This window comes from Salmo trutta, chromosome 14, assembly GCF_901001165.1.
Source record: "Salmo trutta chromosome 14, fSalTru1.1, whole genome shotgun sequence".
Taxonomy (NCBI): Eukaryota; Metazoa; Chordata; class Actinopteri; order Salmoniformes; family Salmonidae; genus Salmo; species Salmo trutta.
Genome location: NC_042970.1, coordinates 17,487,154 through 17,511,533, shown reverse-complemented (window position 1 = coordinate 17,511,533; position 24,380 = coordinate 17,487,154). Strand labels below are relative to the sequence as shown.

At 40.0% G+C, this 24,380-nt stretch overlaps 1 protein-coding gene across 3 annotated transcripts in view; it reads left to right on the top strand.

Annotated features, from left to right (window-relative positions):
• LOC115207538 (contactin-4-like) overlaps positions 1–24,380 on the top strand; it is a 242,940-nt gene that overhangs the window by 35,878 nt on the left and 182,682 nt on the right. For all 3 annotated transcript variants that reach the window (XM_029774693.1, XM_029774694.1, XM_029774692.1), the window contains exon 2: positions 14,125–14,262. In XM_029774693.1, the coding sequence (XP_029630553.1) occupies positions 14,208–14,262 (55 nt within the window). In that variant the 5' untranslated portion in view covers positions 14,125–14,207. The remainder of the gene's footprint in view (positions 1–14,124; positions 14,263–24,380) is intronic.

The window sequence follows — 24,380 nt, the reverse complement described above, 5'->3', positions numbered from 1 at the left end:
AGGGATGATTTGTCACGTTTGAAATAGATTCACATACACGTATCATTTATTCAATTTCTAAATACAAGTAGTGCTAGCAGCAGGCTGCAGACGGGCCATTGTAGTGTCACTATCTGGGATACAGTATTCGAGTAAAACGAAGAGCTATTGCGGTTCATTATGCTAGAAAATGCCTTTTGTTCAATTCTTACTTATTCAAGAATACTGACAGTTCAACGAGCTCAATGCTTAAGCTGAAGTACAAGGACCCTCTGTCCTGATCTACACTTTTCAACAGATGTATTCATAACTTCTTTAGAAATTGCATGTTATCTGTCTGCTTGAACTGTATGCTTGAAGCCGATGATCAATGTTTCTCAGCTATGATGCTAGCTTCACCACTGCGTTACATGACTTTTGAAATGCCTTTATACGAAAGTGCTGCTCCACAAAAACACCCACTGCTGGGTTATGTGCTGCTGTCACCTAGTTCATGTTTTTAGAACACATGGAATAAAACATGATGCCGTACAAACAACCAATTTGTGTAAAAGAAGGTCAGAGGTTTAGAGCTGACAGGGATGGTCAGACAGGGATGTCCTCTTTCTCTGGAAAGAAACCCCCCGTTGGAACGCTTTGGTCCCTCAGTCCCACACACTGCTGTCTAAAAACACTATTAATAAACCATTGGACCTCACATTATACTGGAGAACGGACCTAAGGGGTTAGCTGTGCCAAATATCTCTCTCAGTTAAAATCCTTCTTAAACAAAGCATAGAGTAGCTATACTTGTGCCAAGGTGATTGATATCGGTATTCAGATGTTTAAGTGCTCTAAAATATTAATATGCATCAAATCTAATTTTATTTGTCTAGCTAGACCTTACCGTGAAAAGCTTACTTACAAGCTGTTAGAAGTAAGTAAGAAAATTCTTGCAAAAAATAATAATAACGAGTCTACAGTATTTACAGGGTAGAGGTCGACCGATTAATCGAATGGCCGAGTTTTCATAACAATCGGTAATCGGCATTATTGGACACCGATTATGGCCGATTACATTGCACTCCACGAGGAGACTACGTGGCAGGCTGACTACCTGTTACACGAGTGCAGCAAGGAGCCAAGGTAAGTTGCTAGCTAGTGTAAAACTTATCTTATAAAAAATAATCATTCTTAACATAATCACTAGTTAACTACACATGATATTACTAGTTTATCTAGCTTGTCCTGCGTTGCATATAATCGATGCGGTGCCTGTTAATTTATCATCAAATCACAGCCTACTTCGCCAAACGGGTGATGATTTAACAAGCGCATTCGCAAAAAAAGCACTGTCGTTGCACCAATGGGTACCTAACCATAAACATCAATGCCTTTCTTTAAAATCAGTACACAAGTATATATTTTTAAACCTGCATATTTAGTTAATATTGCCCATTAACATGAGTTTCTTTTAACTAGGGAAATTGTGTCACTTCTCTTGCGTTCTGTGCAAGCAGAGTCAGGGTATATGCAGCAGTTTGGGCGACTTGGCTCGTTGCGAACTGTGTGAAGACCATTTCTTCCTAACAAAGACCGTAATTAATTAATTAATTTGCCAGAATTGTACATAATTATGACATAACATTGAAGGTTGTGCAATGTAACAGCAATATCTAGGCTTAGGGATGCCACCCGTTAGATAAAATATGGAACAGTTCCGTATTTCACAGAAAGAATAAATGTTTTGTTTTCGAAATTATAGTTTCCAGATTTGACCATATTAATGACCATATTAATGACCTAAGGCTCGTATTTCTGTATGTTATTATATTATAATTAAGTCTATGATTTGATATTTGATAGAGCAGTCTGACTGAGCGGTGGTAGACAGCAGTAGGCTCGTAAGCATTCATTCAAACAGCACTTTCCTGCATTTGCCAGCAGCTCTTCGCTGTGCTTCAAGCATTGCGCTGTTCATGACTTCAAGCCTATCAACTCCCGAGATTAGGCTGGCAATACTATAGTGCCTATAAGAACATCCAATAGTCAAAGGTATATGAAATACAAATGGTATAGAGAGAAATAGTCCTATAATTCCTATAATAACTACAACATAAAACTTCTTAACTGGGAATATTGAAGACTCATGTTAAAAGGAACCACCAGCTTTCATATGTTCTCATGTTCTGAGCAAGGAACTTAAATGTTAGCTTTTTTACATGGCACATATTGAACTTTTACTTTCTTCGACACTTTGTCTTTGCATTATTTAAACCAAATTGAACATGTTTCATCATTTATTTGAGTCTAAATTAATTTTATTGATGTATTATATTAAGTTAAAATAAAAGTGTTCATTCAGTATTGTTGTAATTGTCATTATTTCAAATATATATATATATATATATATATATATATATATATATATATATAAATCGTCTGATTAATCGGTATTGGCTTTTTTTTTAGCCCTCCAATAATCGGTATCAGTGTTGAAAAATCATGATCGGTCGACCTCTAATACAGGGGGTACCGGTACCAAGTCAATGTGCAGGGGTACAGGTTAGTTGAGGTAATTGAGGTAAAATGTACATGTAGATACAGGTAAAGTGACTATGTATAGATAATAAACAGCAACAGCATAAAAAAGGGGGTCAATGCAAATAGTCAGGGAAGCCATTTGATTAACTGTTTAGCAGTCTTATAGTTTGGGGGTAGAAACTGTTAAGGATCTTTTTGGCCCTCCGGTACCGCTTGCCATGTGGTAGCAGTGAGTACAGTCTATGACCTGGGTGGCTGGAGTCTTTGACAATTTTTAGGGCCTTTATCTGACACCGCCTGGTATAGAGGTCCTGTATGTCAGAAAGTTTGACCCCAGTGATGTACTGGGCCATATGCACTACCCTCTGTTGCGGATGCCATGCCGTTGTCATACTAAGCATTTTGCAAGCAGTCAGGATGCTCTCGATGGTGCAGATGTAGAAATGTTTGAAGATCTGAGGACACATGCCAAATCGTTTCAGTCTCCTGAGGGGGCATAGGCATTGTCGTGTCTTCTTCACGACTGTCTTGGTGTGTTTGGACCATGATAGTTTGTTAGAGATGTGGACACCTAGGAACTTGAAGCTCTTGACCCGCTCCGCTACAGCCCCGTTGATGTGAATGGGGGCATGCTCGGCCTTTCTTTCCCTGTAGTCCACGATCTTCTCCTTAGTCTTGGTCACGTTGAAGGAGAGGTTGTTGGCCTGGCACCACACTGCCAGTTCTCTGACCTCCTCCATATAGAGCTCCTGGATGGCAGGGCTTGGCCCCAGTGATGTACTGGGCTGTCCACACCATCCTCTGTAACGCCATGCAATTCCAAGCAGTGATGCAGCCACTGCTCTCAGTGGTACAGCTGTAGAACCTTTTAGGATTTGAGGGTCCATGCCAAATCTGTAACGGACTGTAGCCCCTGCCACATGTCGGAGCTTCTATAATATGATCACACTTTATTCCTATATTGTCCTTTTGCTTGTTTGATGACTCTGCGGAGGTCATAGCGGGACTTGTACTTATTCCTGTCCTCAGCCGTAGCATCAGGGTTGTCTGCGATAGCCCTCTGTGCGGTAGCCCTGTCCTTTATTTTAGCGCCAACTTCTGTGTTAAGCCAGGGCTTTTGATTGGGAAAGCAGCGAGGGCCTTGTATGCTTGCTTGTCGGTAGAATGGTCTATGACTTCATCACCACTTCAGTGGTCTATGACTTCATCACCCCTAGTGGCGAAGGAGACTTGTTGATGGAAGTTGGGCATCACGTGTCTTAATGGCACGGATTTAAAATCGCCGGCAACCAGAGAAGCAGCCTGCTTGTTTTTTGCCTCATACAGTTCATTAAGTTGCTGCAGTTAATTTTCTTGTCCTGAGGTGGAATGTATCCACCACTCACGATAACCAGCTGAAAACTCCCTTGGGAGGTAGAAGTGCTGGCATTTGACCATTAGGTATTCGAATACGGGTGAACAATGGGTTGACACTTGCACAGCGCTCGAGTCAGCACACCAGTTGTTGTTGATGAAGAGGAAAACCCCTCCCGATTTCGCTGACTCCACTGTCCTTTCCGTATGGTGAATGGAGACTATCTTCTCCAAGAGCCATGTTTCAGGGCCATGTTTTGAGAGCCCCGTTGGTAGAAAATCAACAATGGGAGGTCATCCATCTTATTATCAAGTGGCCAGTAGAATGGACGGAAGAGGTGGCCGGTACTCCCTTCGCCTTAATCTTGCTAGGATCCCCCCCCCCCTACTCTTGACTCTGTAACGCCAGCGTTTCCTCTTGGGTAGCCCGAAATTTGGGTCAGAATTACAGAAAGAGCCCGGGGCAGATGAGTCGGAGTTGAAGCCGGAATTTAGTTAAGTAACTGCCTATTTGATGTTCAAAAGTTATTGACGGATGTAATAAATGATAGCGGATTAATTTAGTGAAAATAGAGTAAAATTTTACGAAAAAAGAATTGAAAAAAGAAAACTTCCAGTAATCCTGCTTTACTATCCGTTTTATGGTTTCTGGTGGAATGAATTCGATAGAATACGATCTTGTAAAACAAGTTGGACTGGAAACAAAAATGCAAGGCAAATGTTATATCCTGATTCAAAACAGTCTGCATTCTGTAGACTTTAGAAAAATATAACGCTAGCATTCATATAAAATGGAGTGCTTGTATTCATCCTATGAATAGCATGTTGAGTAGCATGTTCTTTATTTAACCAGGTAAGCTAGTTGAGAACAAGTTCTCATTTACAACTGCGACCTGGCCAAGATAAAGCAAAGCAGTGCGACACAAACAACAACACAGAGTTACACGTGGGCTAAACAAGCGTACAGTCAATAACACAATAGGGGAAAAAAGAAAGTCTATATACTGTGTGTGCAAATGTCGTAAGGCAATAAATAGGCAATAGTAGCGAAGTAATTACAATTTAGCAAATTAACACTGGAGTGATAGATGAGCAGATGGTGATGTGTAAGTAGGAATACTGGTGTGCAAAAGAGCAGAAATGTAAATAAAAACAATATGAGGATGAGGTAGGTAGATTGGGTGGGCTATTTACAGATGGGCTATGTACAGCTGCAGCGATCGGTGATGTTTAAAGTTAGTGAGGGAAATAAGTCTCCAGCTTCAGCGATCTTTGCAGTTCGTTTCAGTCATTGGCAGCAGAGAACTGGAAGGAAAGGCGGTCAAAGGAGGTGTTGGCTTTGGGGATGACCAGTGAGATATACCTGCTGGAGCGCGTGCTACGGGTGGGTGTTATCATGACCAGTGAGCTGAGATAAGGCGGAGCTTTACCTAGCATAGACTTATAGATGACCTGTAGCCAGTAGGTCTGGCGACGAATATGTAGCGAGGGACAGCCGACTAGACTATACAGGTCGCAGTGGTGGGTGGTATATGGGGCTTTGGTGACAAAACAGATGGCACTGTGATAGACTGCATCCAGTTTGCTGAGTAGAGTATTGGAAGCTATTTTGTAAATGACATCGCCAAAGTGGAGGATCGGTAGGATAGTCAGTTTTACGAGGGTATGTTTGGCGGCGTGAGTAAAGGAGGCTTTGTTGCGAAAAAGGAAGCCGATTCTAGATTTAATTTTGGATTGGAGATGTTTAATATGAGTCTAGAAGGAGAGTTTACAGTGTAGCCAGACACCTAGGTATTTGTAGTTGTCCACATATTCTAAGTTAGAACCGTCCAGAGTAGTGTTGCTAGTCGGGTGGGAGGGTGTGGGCAGTGATCGGTTGAAAACCATGCATTTGGTTTTACTAGCGTTTAAGAGCAGTTGGAGGCCATGGAAGGAGTGTTGTATGGCATTGAAGCTCATTTGGAGGTTAGTTAACACAGTGTCCAAAGAAGGGCCAGAGGTATACAGAATGGTGTCGTCTGCGTAGAGGTGGATCAGGGAATCACCCGCAGCAAGAGCGACATTGGTGTGCTGATGGCTCTATTTGTTCAATTATGAATATTCAGAGCAAAAAACATGTTTATTGGTCGAGGTTTGACACACTGTACAGTATGAGTACTATTCGTGTACTTCTTTCATTTACACAGATAGTAAAATGTCCCCTGTTGCTCATATAAGGGGAAATGTCTTGGCTAATGTTTTCAGGGAAGCTTATGAAATATACAGTACATGCAAATAGCAAAATACTGACCTCCTAGTGCTGCAATTAAGAGATGAGGGAAGTTCTTATTCATTCTGGTGCATTTCAAACATGGGAAATTACCTGGGTGATTGACAGAAAGTCAACTGAAAGGGAATCAAAGGCAAAGAATGATATGAACACGTTTGTTCAGTGTTGAAATGCTATCCAGGAGGACAACACTGGTGGACATGCTATGCCTGCTAGAAAGGCTGAAAATATGACTCCTGAGGTTAAATAATTGACCGCTGCATTCAAGGGAAGTAGGCCACCAGAATGGCTTAGTGTTTATAAAAACTACTATGCAGCATTATCTAGTCGGCCTTACAAATGTACAAAGCAACGCACCATCAAGTATCTGCAGTCAAATACACATAAATCACAGCAAGTTATAAAAATTCTACTCTGTGCTGGACATGTTAAAAAGGTCAGCTATTTAACCCATCTTGAATAATCCAAAGGGTCTGTTTCATATACATTTTATCAATGGAAATGTCCATATACTGTATGGCAGGTGAGTTATGTACTGTGCAGGTGAACCTTGGTTTTGATTCAGTTTTCTTATGAATGCAACTATTTTATTATTTATATTCTTTATTTATCCATGTGAATCTGGGACAATTGTCATGGTGTGAAATAGTCTATTTTCTTTGCTGTCTCGTCTGCGAGGGAATTCAAGCATCCATGTCAAGTATAGTTGAGGGAGAGGATTGGTGGGGGCTTGGTGGTTAACAAGGCTTTGGCATTTTCTAGTTTGAAAAATTAATTGATTTCAAACCTCTGTTAACCTCATATTGATGTTGATGCTGTATTCTTGACCTCAAAGAAAGGGTAATGCTGCATACTTTGACCTCATTATATGGAGTTCAAGTACTGCACACGACTCAAGTTGTTCAGCTTCCATTGGGTTTAATAATGAGGAAACACATTATATTGTAATGTGGCTTGTGCGCGACAGCCCAGTGAGCATGGGTTTGAGAGATATACTGATGTATTAGTGATGGAGCTGGTTATATCACTCTCTTGGATGGTCTACGTGACTTAAAGTAACTGCCCAGTGTTTCCAGCTTTCTATGAAATATGACCTATAATTACTTAGAACATGAGTGAAATAGTTTTCCTTACAAAAAATGGTAATTCATTATGTTAAATCGCAGCTGTTCTGTGTTGGAATGGTGTGGGTATATACCGGTCATTAAAGATATTCATGCAAGTAGGCCGCTGATTGGCCAGCTCATCCTCCTCAGGGAGATAACCCATGTTCTATGAGGAAATAGCAAGCATTTTTTAAACAGTCTGCTGAAATAAGTTTAAAGAGGGGGTTTTTAAATGTTTTTACTACAAGTTATGCTTTGGCCACAAATACAAGTATAGGACGAGTCAACAACATTATTTGGACATGAGTTATAGATGCAATATGTAACTTTTTGAGCGACTTGACCAAATTCATATAGAAATGTGTGTTTTAGGGCTGTCATTCTCATTGAAAGCAAATCTAGAAGCAGTAGGTCTGTTCTATGTGTGCTATTTCTATGCTTTCTGTTCTTAAATTTAGTTTATTTATCTTTTACATTTAGTTTTGTACACCAGCTTCAAACAGTGGAAAATAAAATATTTTTGGTTATGGAAAATATATTTCACAGCGGTTTACATGGTGCAATGGTTCTCTACACTGTACTTGCTTGTTTTATTACATAAACTGAAATTAGTTGAACTGTTAGAATTTTTGACCCAGAAATGTCAGAGAAATTTCTGCATAGTGCATCTTTAACAGAATATACATTTTTCTAAGTGAGATTTTCACTTGGCAGTTACTTTAATTGTCCACTGCCAACATCTAGTCACCACTGATAACACCCACTGTGTTTCAGCTGGTGCTTTTATCAGGAGTAGATACCATTCTGTTAGTAATATGAGGCACTGATGTTCTAGCCTAGTCTCAGGTATGTTAGTGCTTCAGCCAATCCCTCGGACTGCGGCCTTCATGCCATATGTATGGCATAACATGACATGACATGACAAAGATAGTCAGAGGAGTTGGCTACTAAAGCACATACAGATGGGACCAGTCTACAGATATTCTGGTAGATTTAATTTTGAGAAGTGATTAATACTACTAGTTGATACTTGTAGCTTGTAGTTCTAGTCAATACTTCTGGATATTCAATCAATATTATTGTGAATATTACTGGAATATTTATTGATCAACTTACTTCTAAATGAGGATCAGAATAGGCTTTGTGAATCATTTCCTGTACCTCCAAACAGTACAGCAATTGTGTCAACAACAGAACTCTTGGACATCTTGATAGTTGAGCAGTGTTATAGTAGTTCCTCTGTTTATTGTGCTCCAAGCTGGCAGAGGCTGCACAGCTTTATAAGAAAGGGATTTGTGTGCTGTGTTTTAGCTCTAAGCTGTCTGCTCTCTATTCTGATGTTCGTTATGGTAGTTATACAAAAAGTCAAGCTAAGGCAATGCACTGTGTCCAGACAGAGTAGAGCAGAGTATAATGGGATTCTTACAGACAGGAAGTGTTTCAGACAAGAAGGTTACATACAAAGAACCAAATCAAATCAAATTGTATTAGTTACATGAGCCGAATACAACATATGTAGACCTTACAGTGAAATGCTTACTTACGAGCTCCTAACCAACAATGCAGTTGTAAAAAAAAATACAGATAAGAAATAAAAGTAACAAGTAATTTAAAGAGCAGCAGTAAAATAACAATAGCGAGACTATATACAGGAGAGTACCGGTACAGAGTCTGCGGGGCCGCCGGTTAGTTTAGGTAATATGTACATGAAGGTAGAGTTATTAAAGTGACTATGCATAGATGATAACAACAGAGAATAGCAGGGGTGTAAAAGAGGGGGAGAGGGGGGGCAATGCAAATAGTCTGGGTAGCCATTTCATTAGGTGTTCAGGAGTCTTATGGCTTGGGGATAGAAGCTGTTTAGAAGCCTCTTGGACCTAGACTTGGCGCTCCGGTACTGTTTGCCGTGCGGTAGCAGAGAGAACAGTCTATGACTAGGACAATTTTTAGGGTCTTCCTCTGACACCACCTGGAATAGAGGTCCTGGATGGCAGGAAGCTTGGCCCCAGTGATGTACTGGGCCATTTGCACTACCCTCTGTAGTGTCTTGCGGCCGAGCAGTTGCCGTTCCAGGCATTGATGCAACTGGTCAGGATGCTCTCAATGGTGCAGCTGTAGAAACTTTTGAGAATCTGAGGACCAATGCCAAATATTTTCAGTCTCCTGGGGGTTAAAAGGTTTTGTCGTGCCCTCTTCACAACTGTGATGTTGACACCAAGGAACTTGAAGCTCTCAACCTGCTCCACTGAAACCCCGTCGATAAGAATGTGGGTGTGCTCGGTCTAACATTTTCCTGTAGTCCACAATCATGTCCTTTCTCTTGATCACGTTGAGGGAGAGGTTGTAACCAGGCTGCTAAGAAGGACAATGTAAGGCTATGTATTTTTGGAAGTTGAAGCCCTAGGTAGCTATTGTGTGTTCTTCCTTACAACAGTTTTGAACGTTTCTGTTCCCATTAATGAATGTGCTCGACCCTGAGAGGGACTGTTCTAATGCTGTCATGGTTTGAGATGGCTCTTGATACCCCGTGTACCTTTCTATTCAAGCAATAGACTGCTTGTGGCAGGACAATGAGAGAAAGACATCCAAGTTGAAAACCCATGGTAGAGAAATGTCTGGTAGACCAAGTCTGTAAAAACCTTTATCCCTGTTGAAGTTCATATGGTTTGTGATTAATTAGGACACCTGTAGTCATTACTCAAGCATTACAAGTGCAGTATAATACAATATCTGATCATTATACAATAGCTTATGTAATAACTCATTCTCTCATTCGCTTAACTCTGTTGAGGCATAATTTATTGTCAATGTTGAGCCTACCTTTATCTCATAGGTGTGTGCTATTATTACCATAATAAGATATCACAATAGGCATATGCTATGATGTTTGTATCCTATTAACTATAGGTATACATCATTCAGGAAGGCTAATCAATGGTCAGTTATCTGACCTCCATTGCTCAGCACGCATCATTTGATACGCTATCATGTCATGTCTGTCACACAAATTAAGGACATTGCCCAACAAGAAAAGCCTCTCATAGGACAGCCCCCAGGTTACAAAGATATTTAAAGCTGCACTATGTAACTTTTTCTGTTATAGAGCTATCATTCTCATTGAAAGCAAGTCTAAGAAGCGTTAGATCTGTTCTATGTACACTATTTCTATGCTTCCCGTTCTGAAGTTTTGTTTTTGCGTCTTTTACTTTCGGTTTTGTACACCTGGTTCAAACAGCTGAAAATACAATATTTTTATTATGGAAAATATATTTCACAGCAGTTTAGATGGTACATTGATTATCTACACTATACTTGCTTGTTTTGTCGCATAAACTGAATTAAGCAAACTATTAGAATTTTAGAAACCAGGAAATTGCGGACCAATTTCTGCATATTACATCATTAAATGGTGCATATGTCATTAATTTGTAATGTTCGTGGTGAAATGTTGATTAATAGACAGAAAATCCAGACTTGCTGAGGATAGCTTCAAATGTGGTTTTCATGTGGAAGAGAACGAGAATGTCATGTCTAGGTTCTGCAGTGGTTTATATCAGGGAGGCGGAGCTCCCCTGTCACTTTTGGGACCTGTCTTTCTTTAACAGATGTGGTGTCATTGGAGCTTCTGTGCTTGGTCATGCCCAACGTGTTTCCCATAGTGAGATACGGTACCTAACTCTTTTATTGGAGAACTGGGTTTATGTAAGTAACCTTACGTCTTCATAAAGTTATGGTGTGTGATTGAGGTGGTCCAAATAAATGGCAAATTTTGCAACCAATTCATCCAGCTGTTGCTAAAGGAAATACATCTTGTCAATATGCAAAGTGATGAAATATAGCTTGAATCTTCAGGGAGAGGGATTAATTAGAGGACGCTGATTGAAATAAAGATAAGATATTAAATGTGACCCACTGACAAATCCAGGCTTAAGTTTCAGACCATATTTTTCTGAAAATGAAGAAAATACAATATTCTGGTCTCATATTGATTTCTTGCTCCTAGTGTTTTGGAGCCTATGATTATTGCATTGCTCAAGCGTGTCTTTGAAATGTAGTATTACAATTCAGTAAGCAAGAACTGAAGAAGACTTTCAATGCTGCTTCTGCCTCTGTTTAGATAGTGAAAAGCCAACACGAGTCTGTTTGCGGTGTAATGGGATGGTGTGGGTTGTTATTATATACTAGACTCCATGAATAAACATGTATTTACCTAGGGGACATGGGATCATTGCAGCTTGTTTTCTAGAGAAGCTTTGCAAATTGTACATTGCATTACTTAGCTTGTCATATTGCTGTATTGCCTTTGTAACGAGTGTACATAGCTTTTCCAGAGGCAGCTTCTGACATTTGCCTCAGACTTATTCTGTGTTGTTCTCTCAGACTCTGTGGCAAGCTGCATACTGTACATCCAACTGCCTGCCCCCACTCTGTTTCATTTACATCTCTACTTCCTCTCCCTGCTACTGAAACCAATATCTATCCCAATTTGACACTTTTTATGCAATGACAAGGACCTTAAGAGGAACATCTCCAAGACAGTGTAAATATTCTGAGATAACCCTCAGTGCAGTTTTACATTTCTTTATAATTGATTGAATTGGGGTCTCTGATGACAGAACTTTCAGTCACAGAGCACAAGTAGATAATAGTCCATCACTGATTTAGATATACCTTTGTCACTCGAGGAAATAACAAAGGCTCAAACATCAGCACGTGAAACAGTTAGCCGTTGACAAAGTCCGTGCAAACCTTTGAGAGACCCTGAAAAGAGGAACTATCTTATAAGCTTATTGTTTCATTTGAGTTACTTTGAATAATCACTCGTTTTGAGATGTACACATATTATTCTGTCCTCTCCAAAAACGTGTTGTTTTATTGGGGTTGGAGTTGAGCAGAGGAGATGAGAGGTAAATTTGTAATTAAAATGTAAACAATGCCGCAATTAGTTGTGTCAGCTTCTGAATAAATCCTAATTGGATCATATTTGTCTTTCAACAGCAGAGGCATAACTATATGAAATACTTAGTCAAAGACTGACAATAACAAAATGACCATGTTTCAAAGTTCACCATACACTACTTCCCTACCAAACATAGAATGCAGTTTCCGGTCCTGATGTAAATGAGTAAGTATTATATTGTCTGTAGGGCAGCAGGTTACAGTAAGCTAATGTTGTAAAAGTACTGCCATGGGACACTGTGTCTCTGGATGGCATTGATTTTATTTTTATCCCCTGCAGCCCCCCCCCCCCCCCATCTTCTCTTCTGCTCTTTACATCGATGGCCTGGAGCACTCAGATAATTACTATCCCTCTGAAACAATGCAGGCTCTTCAGGTTTGGGTACAGATTCCATGGCGATACCCCTGGTATTTCTGCTGGGGAATTAAACACATCTGACACTGACACTGGGATCACTGACATTTTATTTTACACCTCATCTCCTGCTGTGGCATGCAACGTTTATGAACGTAGAAGTGAATTGGTATTATTAAGTGTAGGTGTGCCACTGTATGTTCAAGAGGGAGCTACCAAAATAGGCTTAAAATAGGTGTGTCTGGAACTGTATTTTTCATGGGTATGGGAATGCATGTCACTTGTAATTACTTTGTGCCAAACATGAAATCTGTGCTATTTTTGCTATTTTTGCCTCTGTAGCTTTTCAGGAAATAGAATAGGCTCCAGCCTGACTTTGGGAGGGAGAAAAAAGGAGGAAGGTATTTTTTTATGATAGTCTGTGCATTGAGAGTTACATTGTACATGTAATGTTTTTTTGGGGGGGTGAATGAGAATATAGAGTCAGTTTTTAACTCAATCATCTAATTCCTTAATTGATGTATACTTTCAAAGTAATGTCTTTGTTCACATTCAAGGCCTCCTTTTTTCGATGTTTGCCCAAATCTAACTGCCTGTAGCTCAGGACCTGAAGCAAGGATATGCATATTCTTTAGTTATTCTTTAGTTTGTGGAAATGTGAAATTAATGTAGGATAATATAACACATTACATCTGGTTAAAGATAATACAAAGAAAAAAACGTGTTAATTACTGATACATTGATAATTCTTTTAGATCTAAATATATATGAATTACGGTCTACAATAGGCTACACACTGCCGTGAAGGTTAACAGTTTGGAAAGCATTGCCCTAGTCCTTGACATGTCATCAGAAGCGAGGCATATTCCCTTAAAGTTAGAATATTGTATCTTTATTTAACTAGGCAAGTCAGTTAAGAACAAATGACAGCCTAGCAACAGTGGGTTAACTGCCTTGTTCAGGGGCAGAACAACAGATTTGTACTTTGTCTGCTCAGTGATTTGAACTTGCAACCTTTTGGTTACTAGCCCAACACTCTAACCACTAGGCTAGCCCAACAAGTCCATCCATTATAGGACTTAAGTTAATGATATATACTGTACGTATTTATTCTTGAAGAATATAACTTAGAAATGCCTCATGAGCTTACTTCAACTTTCGCTACCCATTAGAACCCAAAATATAAGCTTGTTTTATGCCAACGATTGTAAACAAAGTAAATGTAAACAAACACTGCCTTTCCAATTTGTAAGTCGCTCTGGATAAGAGCGTCTGCTAAATGACTTAAATGTAAATGTTAAAACATAGTTAAAACTATAATTTTCATATCAAACTAAAACCAATGATTGCAAATTCAAAGTCACTCTTTTACCGTAGAACTGCTTTCAATCCTTGCACACATAGCTCGCTTTGAATTTAAGAGTGGTTACATTTCTCAAATCTTTGTAATTGTTTCAATTAAGGATTTCAGCTTTAATGTTTAACCAATATGCGTTAGATAGTACTTTTCTCAAGTGCTAATAAAGGACTTTCTTTGTATCTTATCATGGAATTCATTTCACCTGTCTTTTGTTATACAGAGTGAAGACCCAGAAAGGTACCAAAAAGGATTCCATACATTTGTGATTGGATGTGAGTCTACTTTGACCTCAGAAATCTGACGATGATGTTGCTATGGAAACTGCTGGTGCTGAAGTCACTCATGGGGTGCCTGGCAGGTAACGTACCTTATTAAGAACTTTTGATGCACGCAAGAGCTATTTTTATGAAGTTTTGTGTCCTTATTCTTATGTATTTAGGGCAGGTTGCAGTGTGAAATCCATAGTTTAGAATGAAGCTAACTCAAATTACACCTGCCACAGGCAAACATAAATCATAATTTTTGTTCCATTACAATACAAATAATGAGGTTGCTAAATGTATTTAATATGAAAGGGGGTTGTTAAAGTAAATAATTGTACGGAAGGGGTGTCAGTCAGTAAAGGTTGACTGAAGTTAGTTTAATCACTATGAATATAAAGGAGGAGATTGTGTTGCAGATATGAAACTACATTTTTTAATATTAAATTGGATGCAATGATTGCAAATCAGTGTGAGATTTAATCATTAGAGGAAAAAATGGCAATGACATTGATTCTGTGGTAACTAACACTGCACCATGGAGTGGGCAAAGAAACTCACCTTGGGCAAAGAAACTCACCTTGGGCAAAGAAACTCACCTTGGGCAAGGAAACTCACCTTGGGCAAAGAAACTCACATTGGGCAAGGAAACTCACCTTGGGCAAAGAAACTCACATTGGGCAAGGAAACTCACCTTGGGCAAAGAAACTCACCTTGGGCAAAGAAACTCACCTTGGGCAAGGAAACTCACCTTGGGCAAAGAAACTCACCTTGGGCAAGGAAATTCACCTTGGGCAAGGAAACTCACCTTGGGCAAAGAAACTCACCTTGGGCAGGCAAAGAAATTCACCTTGGGCAAGGAAACTCACCTTGGGCAAAGAAACTCACCTTGGGCAAAGAAACTCGCCTTGGTCAAAGAATCTCACCTTGGGCAAAGAAATTCAAAAGGGGTGATGATATTATCTAATAACAATTTCGATCCGAATGTGCAAACTGTCCAAACAGATCTGCAAGGAAGGTATATCCCCTTTAAATATGCTATTGGACGATAAACAGATGTGGCTAATTAATCTATATGGTCCAAATAATGATGAATCACTTATTTGAAAGTATATATACTAATCTATGGAACTCAAAAGCAACAAATTACTCTATTATTATGGTGGGAGATTATAATACACCCCAATGGATTTCAAAGGAAATCACACTACTTGCACTTAGTGAAATTACGAATATCATGGACACATTAGAACTAGTGGATATATGGAGGCTTAAAAATCCAGACCTAGTGAGATATACATGCGTGAGGCTTAATCAAGCCAGTCTTCTTGACTACTTTCTTGTATCATTCACACTGGCACCAAAAGTAAAAAAAAGTTTTGATAGGAGCCACAATTTGGTTGGACCATCAAATAATTGCCGTCCACATTACTCTTACAGAATATTGGAAATGTAATCAAAACCTAGTGGATGACAACCTGTTTTTAACCAAGACAAAGGATTTTATGATCCATTTGCAACCAAGCTTTAACTTCCTGACTGATGTCTTGAGATGTTGCTTCAATATATCCACATAATTTTCCTGCCTCAAGATGCCATCTATTTTGTTAAGTGCACCAGTCCCTCCTGCAGCAAAGCACCCCCACAACATGATGCTGCCACCCCCGTGCTTCACGGTTGGGATGGTGTTCTTCGGCTTGCAAGCCTTCCCCTTTTTCCTCCAAACATAACAGTGGTCATTATGGCCAAACAGTTCTATTTTTGTTTCATCAGACCAGAAAAGTATGATTTTTGTCCCCATGTGCAGTTGCAAACCGTAGTCTGGCTTTTTTATGGCAGTTTTGGAACAGTGGCTTCTTCCTTGCTGAGCAGCCTTTCAGGTTATGTTGATATAGGACTCGTTTTACTGTGGATATAGATACTTTTGTACCTGTTTCCTCCAGCATCTTCACAAGGTCCTTTGCTGTTGTTCTGGGATTGATTTGCACTTTTCGCACAAAAGTACGTTCATCTCTAGGAGACAGAATGTGTCTCCTTCCTGAGCGGTATGACGGCTGCGTGGTCCCATGGTGTTTATACTTGTGTACTATTGTTTGTACAGATGAACGTGGTACCTTCAGGCGTTTGGAAATTGCTCCCAAGGATGAACCAGACTTGTGGAGGTCTTCAATTTGTTTTCTTAGGTCTTGGCTGATTTCTTTTGATTTTCCCATGATGTCAAGCAAAGAGGCACTGAGTTTGAAGGTAGGCCTTGAAATACATCCACAGGTACACCTCAAATTGACTCAAATGATGTAATTTAGCCTATTAGATGCTTCTAAAGCCATGAATTTTCCAAGCTGTTTAAAGGCACAGTCAACTTAGTGTATGTAAACTTCTGGCCCACTGTAGTTGTGATACAGTGAATTATAAATTAAATAATCTGTCTGTAAACAATTTGTGGAATGGTTGAAAATGAGTTTTAATTACTCCAAACTAAGTGTATGTAAACTTCCGACTTCAACTGTATTTATCTTTAATTTACAATCTGTAGGGACTATGCGATTAGAAATTAATGTGAAACATCACAGCACAATTGAATAATATATGGCACATTGAAATCATAAGAGGGCGGTTTAGGGAGATAGGTGGGATAGACTGAGAGCTGAGGGTTGGGTTTATAATCTCATGATCTATAATAGTTATAGAACTGAAAACTCAATGTATCATGTTTAAGTACTATCTATCCACAATTCTTAAATGGAAAAAGTTTGGAACCACCAAGACTCTTCCTAGAGCTGGCCGCCCGGCCAAACTGAGCAATCGGGGGAGAAGTGTCTTGATCAGGGAGATGAACAAGAACCTGATGAGTTCCTCTGTGGAGATAGTTGTCCTTCTGGAAGGTTCTCCTATATCTGCAGCACTCTGTGGTAGAGTGGCCAGACAGAAGCAACTCCTCAGTAAAAGGCACATGACAGCCCACTTGGAGTTTGCCAAAAGGTGCCTAAAGACTCTCAGACCATGAGAAAGAAGATTCTCTGGTCTAATGAAACCATGATTGAACACTTTGGCCTGAATGCCAAGCATCATGTCTGGAGGAAACCAGGCACCATCCCTACGGTGAAGCATGGTGGTGGCAGCATCATGCTGTGGGGATGTTTTCCAGCGGCAGGGAATTGGAGACTATTCAGGATCGAGGGAAAGATGAACGGAGCAAAGTACAGAGAAATCCTTAGTGAAAACCTGCTCCAGTGTGCTCAGGACCTCAGACTTGGGCGAAGGTTCACATTCCAACAGGACAACAATCCTAAGCACACAGCCAAGACAACACAGGTGTGGCTTCGGGACAAGTGTCTGAATGTCCTTGAGTGGCACAGCCAGAGCCCGGACTTGAACCCAATCAAACATCTGAGAGGATCTGCAGAAAAGAATGGGAAAAACTCCCCAAAACTTGGCTGTAATCGCTGCCAAAGGTCCTTCAACAAAGTACTGAGTAAAGGGTCTTTGTCAATATGGGGTATTGTGTGTAGATTGATGAGGGGATAAAACAATTAAATCAATTTTAGAATAATGCTGTAACATAACAAAATGTGGAAAAACTCAAGGGGTCTGAATACTTTCTGAATGCACTGTAGCTGTGCCGTAACGCTCCCCATCCATCCTGACAGAGCTTGAGAGGATCTGCATAGAAGAATGGGAGAAACTCCCCAAATACAGGTGTGCCAAGCTTGTAGCATCATACCCAAGAAGACTCGATGCTATAATCGATGCTATAGGTGCTTCAACAAAGGACTGAGTAAAGGGTCTGAATACTTCTGTAAATGTGATATTTCATTTGTTTATTTTTAATAAATGAGCAAAAATGTATTAAAACATGTTTTTGGTTTGTCATTATGGGCTTTTGTGTGTAGATTTATGAGGGGAAGATTTAAAAAAAAAAACATTTTTTAGAACAAGGCAGTAACGTAACAAAATGTGGAAAAAGTCAAGGGTTCTGAATAGTTTCCGAAGGCACTGTACATGTAACTACAAAATAAAAAGTGGGAAAAATAAAGTTTATTTTTGTTTTCCGAAGAGATGGGCCCCAAAATATAATAAATAAAAACATAGACTCTAAAAAAATATATAACAAAAATAAAAAGTAGAATGTCTATTGTGGACCAATATATTTTACACTAAGGGAATAAGGCCTTACAAAGAACACTTCACATCATGGAAGCCCTCCTGTGAGTACTCAAATACCTTCTTTCACCCCCTGAACATGAGGGGAATTATGGAACCTGAAATCATTACCTCATGTAAAAGTTCAATGGGTTATATTGGTTTCTTTGGTGTGCATAGATACTGTATACTTTTGGGGCGGCAGGTAGCCTAGTGGTTAGAGCACTAACTGAAAGGTTGCTGGATCGAATCCCTGAGCTGACAAGATGAAAATCTGTTGATCTGCCCCTGAACAAGGTAGTTAACCCACTGTTCCCCGGTAGGCCGTCATGGTAAATAAGAATTTCTTCTTGCCTAGTTAAATACATTTTTTTTTAAACTAGGCTTTCAGAAAATATATTATATAACGAACTGGACAATGGAGGATGGTAATCAGAAAACGATCAAGGCCGAATATCAGTGTCATATCATTGATTCACAGTGTCATATTATTGATACTCAGTCATATATTGATAAGAGGTGTCATATTTTGTTTATTATAGAAAAAATAACACTGCACTATGCTTAAACAGTAGAATTTACTGCAGAGTCAAGGGCATAAAGTTGAAATATTAGACAATAACAGATGAAAATAGAAGATTTGGACTTCTATTGTCATGATCGAATGATTGCTTCTTTAGCAGTAACTCTATTTGAAATATTTTGGTTTGTTGAACAGATAAGCTCTCCTCCGATTCGCGCAAAATATACATAATTAGGTTAAGTTTAGATAAAAGGTCATTGATAGCATTAACTGTCAGGCAGTGGTTAACTGGTGCAGTGAATCAGGCGCAGGAGAGCGTACAAGATGTACAAGGTATTTAGTTCTACGACAGCACCAGTATAAAGACAATACTCAAAGTGCGGAGAAATACCGGTCACTCGAAATAACGGGCGTAAATACAGCAGTGCGCCGACACCGGCCTCGGGGATGACCCGGAGGACGAGGCGCAGGGCGATCCGGATGGAGACGGTGGAACTCCCGCAGCATCGAAGAGTCCAATACGTCCTCCACCGGCACCCAGCATCAAAGTACTCAAAGTGCAGAGAAATACCGTTCACTCGAAAATAACGGGTGTAAATACATAACCCGGCAAACATAACCAGCTGACAAGTACCGCCATGAACAATCAATAAACACGCACACTAACATGTGGGAAACAGAGGGTTAAATAATGAACATGTAATTGGGGAATAGAAACCAGGTGTGTAGAAAACAAAGACAAAAAATACAGAAAATGATAAGTGGATCGGCGATGGCTAAAAGACCGGTGACGTCGACCGCCGAACGCCGCCCGAACAAGAAGAAGGAACGACTTCGGCGGAAGTCGTGACATTAACATTGATATCAAAGTTTCATTGTTTTGTAACTCCTGTCAATATCTGTTTTTATTCCAGATGCTAGTTATTTAGGTTATATAATAATTAGGGGGCTAAGGGGTAAAGATCTAAGATTGTTGGTGACGTCTGCGTTGTGGATGGTGACATGTTTAAAAGTGCACACACTTAAAACATTTTTAAAAAGACTGACCTAAGTGAAGTGGTGAGTAGATTACGTTCTTCCAGTCATAGCAATTACGGTTAAATCAGTGCACACTCTGTATGAAAGACGTTGGTTAGTTCTTGTGAAGATTAAAGATGCTATGAACATGAAAGAACCCATGCTTTCATCCATGCTTATCCATAATGGAAGTGTGTTTTTGTTAATTGAATTAATCCCTACATCAAACGTAATACAATAATCAGTAGAGGTATTATAATAACCCCCTTGAACCCTGTCATCACTGTCCACAGTGCCAAAATCTTTCAGGGGGAAATATAGACTCATGGGGAGTAGTTCTGTTCTCGCTCTCTGCCTTTAAAGCTGCAGTGAAAGAAACACAGTAAGACTTACTCTCTAATTGATATACAGTATAACAGGGGGATATGAATCACACAGAAATCCTTATTGTGGGTTTTGGAGTATCTGACATTCATGTACAGTAAAACTGAATTATTGCTTCATTATACAATGGGTGCTTGTTGTCCCCCCCAGGGCTCTCCAGCATTGATCACATTTTGATGGAGGGATTTAATTTGTCTTTCTTACAAATTGGTGGGGTCAACAGTGAACCACAGTTGGATTTATCAGTGTTTAATCAAGAGGCTGATGAAGCATTATACTCTGGCTCTAGTATACCCTCCCATTCATTACTCAATCCAACACTAGACTGTTTTGAGACAGCAAACCGTTCTTATTTTCATGATTAGGAGTTGGGTTTTGATTGTAAAGGACTCTGCCCACTGGGCACACACGTCAGTTCAACAACTATTCCATGTTGGTTCAAAGTCATTTCATTGCAATGACATGGAAACAACATTGATTCAACCAGTATGTGCCCATTGGGTGCAGACTGCATACTTGTTTTTGGTTCTGATAATGTCATTCAAATCAGACTCTGGTGGTCACTCAGCATCACTCAGGAGTTGGCACTGGTTGATTGACCAACATCTTATCTTAGCACAGTTTGTTGCCAGCACAGTACTCATAGAGTAAAGCTAGCCTCTTTGGCGAGAATTTATGATTTGTGAGATAAACAGTTTTTGCCCTTGATGTGTTTGTCTTTGAGGACCATCACATAAACTATACTGTACTGTAATTATGTCAACCAAAGGAAAACTTTACCTGTTGTTCAAATTTACAAGACCACTGTGGGCAAAAATTCCAAATGTAGTATAATAGCTCTCATTTTGTCTTTAATGGTAGTTGTCCTTTCGGTATAACAAGCACATAGCATTTTATCCATGTTGAATTTCTCCTAGGTGAGATCAGGTTCTCTAGTTATTTTTTATCTTGGAAAGGCGTGATCCCAGTTTGCCATGTACTGTAAGGCACTCGTCTTTCATGACGTGCAGTAGCTGTCTGAACGCAGCTTGTGAAACTGACTGAAAAGGTCAAGCAACGTGGTGAATGCCAGTGAAAGGGAAGGTTACCACTGAAAAGGCAAGGATTCACAGTCAGAATGCACCAAATGCTTGATGTGTTGAGGGGGCTGTAATGATCTCTGTCCCCTGCGAGGCGTGTTCCTTTGTTCTGCTATTGTGCCTCAACAGTGCTGCCTCCTGTTTCCCCTGCCTGCGCGTCACTCTCACCCTCCCTGTTAGTGTCTGATTAGCCCACCGTAGTGCCGCACTCTTCCCCAGGACACGCTCAGAATCCTGATGCCCTGCCTGTTACTCCTGCTTGCTCCACTATGATGACGACCCATGCTCTTACTTTAATTCATCCTTTACTTTAGACCCTTAGCACAGTTACGCTGAGCAGCACTAATGGTACTTATGAACTCAGCCCTGATGCCTTGACGTTTTGCTGCCTGTCGCAGAACCATTTGATTTCCACGCCTGAGATGCTTACTGTGTTCGTGGAGAATAAAAATATTGTACTCCAGGTGGCCTCAGCGTTTTACAAAGGTTCCAGTGCCTTGTAAATGAAAAAGTTACATTAAAGAGACATTGTGCACACAAAGGAGTTCTCTATGGTTAAATGGTGAGTAAATGGTGAGTGAGATAACCTTCACATCTCCAGGGACATTACTGTAGTTTTATTCCTGTCTCTGTGGAAATCCACCTGTTGTTAGAATCCTAACATTGTCCCAAGGCTGTTGCGCACAGCTCATATAGGACTGGGATATCAACCACTCAAAGTTGGCGTTAGTGGGAGTGACCATAGAATTCTATGGGAGTGACCTTACTGAATAAAGTATTTGTCATCATTAAATTTTTGTGAATCACATGACTGCAAGGCTTGTGCTTGTGCTTTGCTAGCGTACAGGGGAGGATTAGAGGAAAAGTGTTGGGGGAGATGATTGGTTGGTAGATTAAGCTGATTAAGTCAATGCCTATGCATCTGGAGTTTCTCCCGGCTCTCTGTATTGGCTAACAAAAGCCAAGTTTGACCCGTTGGTCCACCAGAGTCTTTGCATATTCAGGCAGAAGTTTCTGAGAACGACATTATAAGAATCCAGGAAAGAACATGGAACAAAATAACCCTTTCCAGGCATGAATGTACTCTCAGGGTATCTACTGCTGCTTTTCGCAAAAGCGTTGCTAAAATGATGCCTGATATTCCTGATCACTTCTCAGAATGAGGATGTTGTATCAGCTTTGCTTGCTCCTTTATGCTTTCTCAACTGTGCCTATAGGTAAAATAATAGTGAAGGCATCAAAACTATGAAATAACACATATGGAATCATGTAGTGACCAAAAAAGTGTTAAAAACATCAAAATATATTTTAGATTTTAGATTCTTCAAAGTAGCCACTCATTGCCTTGATGACAGCTTTGCACACTTGGCATTCTCTCAACCAGCTTCACCTGAAATGCTTTTCGAACAGTCTTGAAGGAGTTCCCACATATGCTGAGCACTTGTTGGCTGCTTTTCCTTCCCTCTGCGGTCCAACTCATCCCAAAACAGGTGGGGTGATTGTGGAGGTCAGGTCATCTGATGCAGCACTCCATGACTCTCCTTCTTGGTCAAACATCCCTTACACAGCCTGGAGGTGTGTTGGGTCATTGTCCTGTTGAAAAACAAATAGTAGTCCCACTAAGCGCATACCAGATGAGATGGTGTATCGCTGCAGAATGCTGTGGTAGCAATGCTGGTTAAGTGTGCCTTGAATTCTAAATAAATCAATGACGGTGTCACCAGCAAAGCACCCCCACCCCATCACACCTCCTCCATGCTTCACAGTGAGAACCACACATGCAGAGATCATCCGTTCACTTACTCTGCATCTCAGAAAGACACAGCGGTTGGAACCAAAAATCTTAAATTTGGACAGATTTTAATGTCTATTGCTCGTGTTTCTTTTTTTCTTCTTTTTTTCACCTTTATTTAACCAGGTAGGCCAGTTGAGAACAAGTTTTCATTTATAACTGCGACCTGGCCAAGATAATGCAAAGCAGTGCGACAAAAACTACACAGAGTTACACATAAACAAACGTACAGTCAATAACACAAAATAAAATAAAAATAGAAAAATCTATGTACAGTGTGTGCAAATGTAGAAGAGTAGGGAGGTAGGCAATAAATAGGCCCTAGAGGTGAAAATAATTACAATTTAGCATTAATACTGGAGTGATACATGTGCGGATGATGATGTGCAAGTAGAGATACTGGGGTGCAAAAGAGCAAGAGGGTAAGCAATAATATGGGGATGAGGTTGGCCCAAGCAAGTCTCTTTTTCTTGTTGATGTCCTTTAGTGGGGGTTTCTTTGCAGCAATTCGACCATGAAGGCCTAATTCACGCAGTCTCCTCTGAACAGTTGATGTTGACATGTGTCTGTTACTTGAACTCTGTGAAGCATTTGGGCTGCATTTTCTGAGGCTGGTAACTCTAATGAACTTATCCTCTGCAGCAGAGGTAACTCTGGGTCTTGCTTTCCTGTGGCAGTTATCATGAGAGCCAGTTTCATCATAGTGCTTTATGGTTTTTGCGACTGCACTTGAAGAAACGTTCAAATTTTCCGCATTGACTGACCTTCACATCTTAATGTAGTGAAGGACTTCTCTTTGCTTATTTGAGCTGTTATTGCCATAATATGGACTTGGTCTTTTACCAAATAGGGCTATCTTCTGTATACCACCTCTACCTTGTCACAACACAACTGATTGGCTCAAACGCATTAAGAAGGAAAGAAATTCCACAAATTAACTTTTAACAAGGCACACCTGTTAATTGAAATGCCTTCCAGGTGATTACCTCATGAAGCTGGTTGAGAGAATGCCAAGAGTGTGCAAAGCTGTCATCAAGGCAAAGGGTGGCTACTTTGAAGAATCTAAAATCTAAAACACATTTTGATTTGTTTAACTTCTACCGTCCCACCTGCCCAACATCCGGTGAAGTTGCAGAGCGAGAAATTCAAATTACAGAATTATAAATATTTAACTTTCATAAAATCACTAGTGTAATACATCAAAATAAAGCTTTACTTCTTGTTAATCCAGCCGCTGTGTCTGATTTCAAAAAGGCTTTACGGCGAAAGCACACCATGCGA